The 10,810-nt window shown below is 41.5% G+C and overlaps 1 protein-coding gene across 1 annotated transcript in view; it reads left to right on the top strand.

Annotated features, from left to right (window-relative positions):
• Positions 1 to 10,810, top strand: part of LOC122557539 (sodium- and chloride-dependent neutral and basic amino acid transporter B(0+)-like) — a 321,849-nt gene that overhangs the window by 297,299 nt on the left and 13,740 nt on the right. The window contains exons 5-7 of the mRNA XM_043705286.1: positions 3,193 to 3,325; positions 4,222 to 4,362; positions 6,151 to 6,379. Of these exons, the coding sequence (XP_043561221.1) occupies positions 3,193 to 3,325; positions 4,222 to 4,362; positions 6,151 to 6,379 (503 nt within the window). The remainder of the gene's footprint in view (positions 1 to 3,192; positions 3,326 to 4,221; positions 4,363 to 6,150; positions 6,380 to 10,810) is intronic.

Here is a 10,810-nt window from a genome sequence, read left to right as displayed (position 1 = left end):
CCTCATCTTCCGCCTAGGAACCCTCCAACCACAAGGGATGAACTCAGATTTCTCCAGTTTCCTCATTTCCCCTCCCCCCACCTTGTCTCAGTCCCAACCCTCAAACTCAGCACCACCTTCCTAACCTGCAATCTTCTTCCTGACCTCTCCGCCCCCAACCCCACTCCGGCCTATCACCCTCACCTTATCACCCTCACCTTAACCTCCTTCCACCTATCGCATTTTCAATGCCCCTCCCCCAAGTCCCTCCTCCTTACCTTTTATCTTAGCCTGCTTGGCACACCTTCCTCATTCCTGAAATGTCGATTCTCCTGCTCCTTGGATGCTGCCTGACGTGCTGCGCTTTTCCAGCAACACATTTTCAGCTCTGATCTCCAGAATCTGCAGTCCTCACTTTCTCCATGCCTCTCATTACCTTGTATACCTCAATCAGGTCACCTCTCTTCCTCCTAATCTCCAGCGAGAAAAATCTGAGCTTAGTCAACCTCTCTTTGTAAGACAAGCCCTCCAGTCCAAGCAGCATCTTGGTAAACCTTCTTTGCACCCTTTCCAAATCCTCTGTATCTTTCCTATAATAGGGCGACCAGAACTGGACACAATATTCCAAGTGTGGTCTCACCAGGGACTTGGAGAACTGCAACAAAACCTTGCGACTCTTAAACTCGATCCCCCTGTTAATGAAAGCTAAAACACCTCATGCTTTCTTAACAACCTTATCCACTTGGGTGGCAACTTTGAGGGATCTATACACTTGAACACTAAGATCCCTCTGTTCCTCCACACTGCCAAGAATCCTGTCTTTAATCCTATATTCAGCATTCAAGTTCAACCTTCCAAAATGCATCACTTCGCATTTATCCAGATTGAACTCCATCTGCAATTTCTCAGCCCAGCTCTGCATCCTGTCTATGAGGTACTGCAACCTGCAGTAGCCCTCGATACTATCAACAGCACTTCCAACCTTTGTGTCATCTGCAAATTTACTAACCCACCCCTCAACCTCTTCATGCAAGTCATTTATAAAATTTACGAAGAGCAGAGGTCCAAGAACAGAGCCCTGTGGGATCCCACTCAACACTGACCTCCAGGTAGAATACTTTCCATCTACAATCACGCTCTGCTTTCTGTCAGCCAGCCAATTCTGAACCCAGATAACCAAATCTCCCTGTACCCCATACCTCCTAACTTTATGAATGACTCTACCATGGGGAACCTTATCAAATGCCTTGCTGAAGTCCTTATACACCATACCCATTTCTCGACCTTCATCGACCTTTTTCGTCACCTCCTCAAAGAACTCAATAAGATTTGTGAGGCATAACCTGCCCCTCACAAAGCCATGTTGGCTGCCTTTAATCACACTATGCTTTTCCAAATTGTCATAAATCCTACCCCTCAGAATTCTTTCCAAAACATTGCTGACCACAGACGTAAGACTGACTGGTCTGTAATTGCCAGGGATTTCCCTATTCAATCTGCCATGTTTTATCGCCCACTCTCTTACTCTGCCTGTATCCCTCCAATCTCTGTGTGTCATCCTCACCATTTGCCTTCCCATCTATTCTCATATCATCCATAAACTTGGCGATAGTCCATTCACTTTCCTCATCAAAGTCATTAATATATTGTAAATAATTGTGGCCCCAGCACTACAGCGCTCCATTAGTTATAGGCCATCCTGAAAATGCCCTCATTATCGCAAATCTGTCTTCTATTAGTTAGTCAATCCTCTGCCTGTGCTAATATGCTTCGTCCAACACCACAGGTTCTTATTAACGAGCCAAGTACATAGTATTGAATGTGTTTTCAAACTCCTCCTCCACAAATGGTGGGATTGTCCTGGGAGAAAGTGAGGACTGCAGATGCTGGAGATCAGAGCCGAAAAATGTGTTGCTGGAAAAGCCCAGCAGGTCAGGCAGCATCCAAGGAGCAGGAGAATCGACGTTTCGGGCATAAGTCCTTCTTCAGGAATGTCCTGTGAGGAATTTTGTGTGTCTGAATGAGATAATCTTTCATTCTTCTAAACTCTAGATCCTAAAACTACCTCTCCGTTTTAGGAGCAACCTTTTTACACAGCTAGCATTTGCCAAGATTTCTGCAAATCTGCCTCAAACTGAAAATAAACATCATTTTTCCCCAAACCCAAAAGAATTCAGAATCTTCAATCTGAGAGACAAATGCACGGCTCTGTTTATTTTGTTCCCTTGTAATTATTTGAACACTCAGGATTATCCAGTAAACATAGTTCAGTTTTAGAATCTCTTCTAATATTAGACACTGTATTGTGAATTTGTATTTGCAGGCTGACTTGGTACAGTTAGAATGTTTTTGTTGGGAACAGTTGAGTGAATTACTGATACGATCCATCAGTCTTTGGGATATATAACATTGAAACATGGCATCACACCAGCACTAAAATTAATATACCACATTATTTATTTGTTCTAAGCAAAACATCTTGTTGGTTTAATATCAGCATCATGTTCGTAACAAAAATAGTAACAATGTGAAATAGTTGACTTCAACTCTTGATCAAACATTGGAGATACCTTGCCCTTTCAGAGAAACCTGAGGAGGACTGGGCACTTCCAGGCCTGCCTTAGGGCCCCTCATGTCTGGTTGCAATATACATTGAGGGATTATCTGATCAGTGGCCATTACCTGCAGGGTGCTTGAGAAGTGCCCTACTTCAACATTACATTTACATGGCCAATAAATTTACAAGGTTGCTGATCATGCCCATTTTGCAGTATATGAAAACATAGGAATCTCAACATGTGTACTGACTGGTGAAGGTAGATCTTTGGTATACAGGAGTAGAGAACCCCTGGCTGATTTCCCAACTAGAACTCTAGCTAAGGAGATTAATTTGACTGTTCCATTTCAAGTGTAAATTTGAGCACAAGATGGAGCCCATTAAGGCATGCTATGAATTTTTTCATGCAGTTGCAGATTCAAATACAGCAAACACACCCACATTCTGTTTGAATAAGATGTAGAAAGAGAAAAACATAAAGGACATCAAACTTCAGTAACCATTCTCTTATTTAAAAGTAGGACTTATTCTGTAACAACTGAATATTTTTAAAAGCCCTGTATATTACACTAAATACTCAGATGCATTGAGTACATAGTATCTATGTGTAATAAAAAGTACCCTTATGAAAAATATTTTCTCTTTTTTTAACTCAGTAAAGCAGTTTTACACCGTACAAGTTCATTGGATGAGACTGGGGAGATAGTCTGGCATTTAGCCCTCTGTCTGCTTCTAGCCTGGCTGATGGTTGGGGCAGCATTTTTGAAAGGAATCAAATCTTCAGGAAAGGTAAATGACTGGTGTTGAAGACAGTTACAACTACTGACAAAACACAGAGTCCCTGTAAGAATAGAGAATTTATTGATTGTTGTGAAGTGAATAGTTTATATCCTAGGTGATGTTAACAGTTCCTGCAAGGTATAGAGAACAGAAAATGAACTAGTGTGCAGTAATCCTTTGTAGCTTCCACAGAGTATGGCTACCCTTTGAGGGGAGACAGCCTTGAAGAGGAGCAGATATGACACCTCATGCTGCTCAATCACCTGCCAAGTGTTCAGCCACAAACTGTGTGGGTCCTGCTCTGAACAACACAACAATCAGAGAAATGACGAGGCTGAAATATGTGTGAAAAACTGCTTACTTAATAAGAACCGTCACAAATTGTAATATCCACAACTGAAATTGAACATAACTAATTTCTAGCCCCAGCAATGCCCCCAAATTCCTAAAATGTGTCCCTCATTCTAAGGGTTTCAGTCACTGACACAGGGACTCTGGGGGAAATTCCAATTGCTGCAGAAGGCTGGGCAGGACTGGGGGAAGGGACTGAGCAGATTAGGGTCAGGGTTTTATTTACCATTTGTCTGGACTATTAGAATAGTAAAGAATCATGAAATATGAAGTGTTGAATATATTCATGAAGTTCTCATCAATTCTCCTGAATACATCTGTCATTTCTCTGAATGTGATTAATTATAAAACTAAAAATAATATTGTAGAATTTAAACTTGTTTCCAACATGTAGCTCAGTGTTAAATATCCCCATCATGTAGCTATTACTTCACCAACTGTCTTCTGATTCACTCTCTGTTTATATTCCTATCAGTTTACAATCAGTTGGATCCAATAAAGTAAATGTTGTACCACTAATACAGAAAAATCTCCCAATTTATTCTCATTCTCAGGTTGTTTATTTCACTGCAATTATCCCGTATGTGGTTCTGACCATACTCCTGATCCGAGGGGTTACCCTGGAGGGAGCCTCTAAAGGAATTGAATTCTACATCGGAAGCCAGTCAGACTTCTCCAAACTGGCTGATGCTCAGGTAAGCTCAACAACAGAATCAATTGAATTTCAAAAATCGCGTTTTTTTATTTAACTGTTTCTTCTTTTATTTTGTCTGATTGAGGTATTAAAATTTAGAATTGAAATGTTCCTTTCAGTCTTTTGTTTGTATTTGGGAAGATCATTTTGCACATGTTGCGAAAAGCTAGCTGAGACTTGGTGATGAATTCTAATGAGTTAGTTTATGGTTGTAATCATCTTGGTATGAGCAGGAGGGAATCAATGCTAAGGGCGAGGATGATGAGATTGGATACAACTGGATGAGATGGACAGTGGAATGCAAAGGATTGTTTATTCTCAGTGCCTCTTTCTTTCTGAAATCTTGCATTGATTCAGTAGTCAGATTTTCAGTTACAATCACTTATGAGACTATGTCATTAATATTTGTTCAATATACATTGGTGGGAAATGGGCATTGCTGCCTGGCCAGCTTTCATTGCCCATCTCTACTTGTCCTTGAGAAGGGCAAAGCTGTGGTAGTCCATTTGACATCTCCTGACCTGTTTAATGTCAATGATATTTGGAGTTTATCAAGAAGTGGGAGATGGCATTGTCACAATATCATCTGTACCTGAGATGTGACTACAGAGAGAAAGCAAATGAGCATCTGCTGAACCAAGTAAATTGTTTGATTGCAAAATTAACAGCACATGAACTGCGAGAGTGAAGGAAATATAACTCTCAATGAGTGAACTCAGAATAGTTCAGAAATAAAATGCAGAATTTTATTCCCTTCCAAATGACAATTTGGGAGCAATGGGACTTGGAATTGGGTGGGAAAGTATTAGTTTGTAGCTTCTTGTCACTCATATATCGTGGTGGCAGGAAGATTCATGGATGGATTTTGATGCTCTGCCATTAATTATGATGTTTAAGTGGCCAATGAATGGCCATTGAAACGTCTCCTCCCTGGTTCTGCACCTACTTGTGGAGACCAGGGGACACATCATGAGAGAAGGCGAAATCAAAATCCTGTTGAATTCCTATCGGGCTTCCAGGAAGGGGGATTCATCTCAAGGCATCAACACTTATTTGAAGGACTCTACTTCGTGTAGGTGGGAGGACTGGGGGGAGCTGCTGAGAGCTAAGATCCTGCCTTTCAGTTGATCTTCTCCCCCTTCCACCTCCCCCACCAACCCTCCTTCCACATCAACAATAATAATGTGACTCTACACATGTAATAGGTAATTTCACACTGAGCCGAGTTTGTAAATGTCAGGATATACCATTTTTATAACAGCAGAGTGGTGCATATCAGAGATATTTCTCTGAACCTCTGAGTGCAGTCAGAAATTGCTGTGGAATTTACAGAGAAATAACAGGGAACATCTGGAGCCTCACCATTTTAGTATAAATTGGTTCGTTACAAACGTGCACTCAGTTTGACATTCATACCTATTTTAAATCTGATTTAAATCATTTTTGTGATCCAAATTAACCCTAATGTATGCAGTTTACATTTTGCTTAACAGACTGCAGTGCAGAAAATAGCAATGTCTTTGCAGAAGATCAGATTTTTGATCTAGTGGGGTTTTATTTCTGCTATGAGTGAATTTTGGAGGGAAAATCTTGAAGTTGGCAGCAAGTAGTCAAAGGAAGATCAAATGATGGCCCTACTATTAAGTGGAGATGGTGTTGATCAGAGCTAGTTTAATTCAGTCAGATCACATTGAGCCGCTGGACTAACTCACTCTATGCTTCTTGTGGTCAATGTAGTTTTTCAGTTGAATGAGTTCCGCGCTGATGAATTCTCCCTTCTATTTACCAGGTCTGGAAAGATGCTGCAACACAAATTTTCTACTCGACATCAGTGGGTTGGGGCAGTTTAATCACATTGTCATCCTACAACAAATTCCACAACAACTGTTACCAAGATACCATCGTTGTCTGTGTTGTTAATTGTGCTACGAGTGTGTTTGCGGGATTTATCATCTTCTCCACTCTTGGACACATGGCTCATGTGCAAAACAAGCCCATTTCAGAGGTTGCACAGTCAGGTAAATACAGAGTTAACCATACTGTTCTGCTGCAGAATGGCACATATGTCTCATTTGTTAGACATCGATGGGGTACAATAGGACATCTGGGCCTGAGTGTAATTTGCCCAAAAGAGCATTGAGTCAATAGGATTAATGGAATGAGAAAGGAACAGAAAAATAATTGAGAATGATGGTAACAGGGCAATAGGCAAACATAAGATAGGTGCTCAGAGAATTCAGTAACAGAAAGATCAACTTTTCCTGCATTATTGGAATTGGTGCATGATAAAGTTCTCATGGAATGATTGTGTTTATTAGTGGCTTGTATTTCCGGATTTGTTTATAAGGACACTTTGATGTTAAATAAAAGATGGGTTGATAGCTAAGGAGTGGTACAATAATTATTGCATGGCAGTGATTAGATTACAGGACAACCTGGGGACAACTCCCCCATACCAACCACCACCTTTCTCCTCCTCCTGCTCATTCTCTCAGGGTGACTCTGCCATCCTGGAAGCAGGTTTTGAGAGATTTAACAAACCTCTAGTGATTTTGAGATGTAATCCATTTGAACTTGATTTGACACCTTCAGGAAGCCAGTGATTTGATCCACCATGTTCCTGTTGGTAGCAAGTGTTCCATTGTACACCAACTTGAGTGGCAAGGAAGAACCACCAGCAAGAGCAGGTCTGGATATTCCAGCTGTTCTGAACTCCTTGTCACTGCCCCCTTGTTTGACTGAGGCTGGAGGAGTGCATTATCTCCCACTCATCCGCTACTCCATTGATAACAGCATGCATGTAAATGTTTTACCCAGTAACCACCATGGGCAATGATATAACTTAGCTAGAATGGGTTTAAACTCAGAAGATCCATCAACCAGGTTTCTTTGGGGATCCAAGATGGCGGCGACCCAGCATGTCTGAGTCTACAGTGCTCCTCCCAAGACTTGGGCAAAGTGGGTCGCCCACCCCCACCACACTCACCAAATCATTTCAAATAGTTTTTACTTAATGTAATTAGTTGTTTAGTATTGAATTTAAACAATTTAATCTCCAGTAAAAATGACTAAAGGGAAGGGAGCCCGAAGCTCTCAGCAAGCAGGAACCCCTCCCCCACCCTCTCCAGCTGCAGCAGAGGCGTTCGCAGCCTCCCCGGGGGACTGACCTACGGTGGCGAGCCTCATGGAAATAATCTCCAAACTCGATGCGAAGATTGACGCTTTTATTGAAGAATCCCGAAGCCGATGGGACTCACTTTCGGTTGCGCTGCAAAAGCACGACCAAGACATCAAAGAAATCGAGTGCTGAGACGGAGGGGCGGAGCTAAAAGTCCGCGACCTCTGAAACTACAGCACAATCGGCCATGGATCGGGTCCGGACCCTCGAACAGTGAGTCCGAACCTTAGAGAATCACATTGACAACCTCGAGAATTGAGGTCGTCGAAAAAATATTCATTTGCTGGGCCTTCCCGAATAGGAAGGCCAGCTTATAACGTTCCTTGAACAGTGGCTTCCACAGCTTTTAAATCAGGAGGCTGGATCAGGGCAGGTAAGGGTGGAATGGGCCTACCGGGGTGCAATACGCGGGCCCGGCTCAAACCAGCGTCCCCGCCCGGTCCTGTTCTGGCTGCAGAGCTACAAGGAGAGGCAGATACTCTTAGAAGCCTCCAGAAATCTTGGAAAAGATCCCCTAGCCATGATCTATAAAGGATTCAAGATCATGTTATTCCAGGACTTTTCCCCAGCTCTGGTCCGAAAGAGGAAGGTGTTTGATGAGGCGAAGAAGTGTTTAAGGGACTTAAATATTCAGTACTCCTTGTGCTACCCAGCGACGCTACGCTTTAATCATGAAGGGTCCGTGTATAACTTCGGATCGCCAGAAAAGGCCAAGGAATTTTTGGACTCTCTTAGATAAATTGTAAGAGATAATTGATGTTGGTTTGCTTTCCCCCCACTCTGGTTTACATCCCCTCCTCCCTTTCTTTTAATATATTAATCCCTTTCTTTTACCTTACTGTTTAATATTATCTTGGGGGGTGGGGAGAGGGATTTATTTGTTTGTTCTCTACTTAACGGTCTTCTCCACCCCCTTGTTTTTTTTATTCTATATATATTTAGGCCAGGGGGTCTAGTTAATGTTGGTGGGGGGAGGTGGTTTATCTTATCCTATTTTACCTCTGTCTTTGAAGCGGGGTTGTTTTCCCTTGTTATTTTGTATTATTATATTTAATTATTACTTGTTGAGGTTGTAATTTTATAGTTATATATGTTTATACATGGCATTAACATTACCAAATATATCCGGGTGTTGGTGTGGGTGGGCGGGTGGGGGTGGGGTGGGGGTAGGGTGCTCACTGTTAACTCTAGCTCTGTAGTATATTTGAATTTTCTTCATCCTATTGAGGAGCGCCTGGGTCAAGGGTGGGGCACTGGTTGGGAGGGGATACAATGGACTTTTGGAAAGGAAGTGGTACCCCCTGGGAACAAGGGGGAAAATCTCCATTTAAATACTTTTTTTTTATTTAGAAATAGTTTTTTATTATACTGTTGTGAGTGTATTAGAGAGCCTTTATTTTTGTGAAATTTATATGCTGTATGCTCGGGATGTTCTGGATAGGGTTTCCCCTCCTGAGAGGTCTCGGATTTGCCCGGACGATTATGGTTGATCAGTCGGTTAAGTGGTGCACCTGGAATGTCAAGGGGAGTAATTCACCAGTCAAAAGGAAGAAAATATTATCAAACCTCAAGAAAGAAAGGGTTGATATAGCTCTCCTACAGGAGACACACTTATTGGATAAAGAACACTTGAAATTACGACAGGGTGGATTTGATCAGGCCTTTTTTTCTTCTTTTAGCTCAAAACGCAGGGAGTTGTTATTCTTATTCGAAGAATTTCCCTTTCAAAATCCTAAATCAGATAAAAGACGAATCTGGACGATATATTCTGATTAAAGCCCTTATAAATGGAGAGAAATATGGGATTTTAAATTTGTATTGCCCCCCGGCACATCCTTTTAAATTTATAACGGAAGCCTTCTCAAAATTGATGGCTCTCGGTGCTCGTCATACAATTATAGGGAGAGATTTTAATTGTATTATGGATCCGGAAATAGATAGGATTCCCAAGAGTACTGCAGGAGTATCTCTCAGATCTAGACAATTGGAGGATTTAAACAAAGAATTAGGACTAGTAAATGTACGGAGATGTCTTCATCCACAGGGCAGAGATTTTTCTTTTTACTCCAATCCACATAAATGCCAGACCAGAATCGATATGTTTTTGCCCCCTCAATTTTTTTACATTCCATATCATCCTATAAAATAGGCAGTATAGCACTTTCCGATCACGCTGCTGTATATATGGAAATCAAGGTGAGGAACAATGAGACATACCCCCGGCATTGGCGTATGGACCCCTTCCTGATGAAAGATAGTAAATTTGGAAAGTACTTCTCTTAAGAATTTAAAACTTTTTTAGAAATTAATTTAGGTACGGCTAACAACCCATCAATGATGTGGGAGACCATCAAAGTTTACGCGCGAGGATTGATCATCTCATACTCAGCGACCCAGAAAAAATTAAAGTGAGAACAACAGCATCTGCTTGAAGCTCGCTTAAAAGTGGCTGAAACAGCATACGTTGACAGACCTTCTATTATCAAATTGCAAAGGATTACGGCCCTTAGGACATCTCTAAACACCACGCTTATCCAAATGGCTAAGAGGGAAATATTATTTGCAAAACAAAGGTTATACGAATTTGGCGATAAACCTGGTAGATACTTAGCATTTCTTGCAAAGAAAAAGAAGGCCCCTCAAACTATCACGTCTATCAAGAAAAATACCGGTATTTTGACTCATGATCATTAAGGGATTAAAGCAATCTTTAGAAAATTTTATTCTGATTTATATAAATCACAGGATTGTGAAGACAGGACTAGGAGGATGCAATCATTTTTTAAAAACCTGACCTTTCCGGACCTAACTCAGGAAAAGGTATCGGTCTTGAATGTTCCCCTAACAATCCAAGAAATACTTGACACAATCAGGCAACTTCAGAGCGGTAAGGCACCTAGCCCAGGTGGCTTTCAAGCTGAATTCTATAAAGAATTTACAGGAATATTGGCTGGTCCACTTATGGACATGTATAACTACTCATGCAGTCAGGGCTGTCTCCCACCTTTGCTGAAAGAGGCAAATATTTCTCTTATCCTGAAAAAAGGAAAGGACCCAGAAGATTGCGCCTCATACAGACCAATATCCTTGCTAAATGTAGATTTTAAAATCCTTTCTAAAATGTTAGCATTGAGGCTAGAAAGGGTATTGCCACATATCATAAAGGAGGATCGGACGGGGTTTATTAAGGGCCGTAGATCATCCAATAATGTTAGAAGGGTTTTGAATGTGATTCAAGCCTGCCATCAGGGAAAGATACCAGGAGTAGTAG

The sequence above is a fragment of the Chiloscyllium plagiosum genome, chromosome 15, assembly GCF_004010195.1.
Source record: "Chiloscyllium plagiosum isolate BGI_BamShark_2017 chromosome 15, ASM401019v2, whole genome shotgun sequence".
NCBI lineage: Eukaryota > Metazoa > Chordata > Chondrichthyes > Orectolobiformes > Hemiscylliidae > Chiloscyllium > Chiloscyllium plagiosum.
The sequence above is the reverse complement of the archived record's forward strand: the minus strand, read 5'-3'. Positions and strand labels throughout refer to the sequence as shown.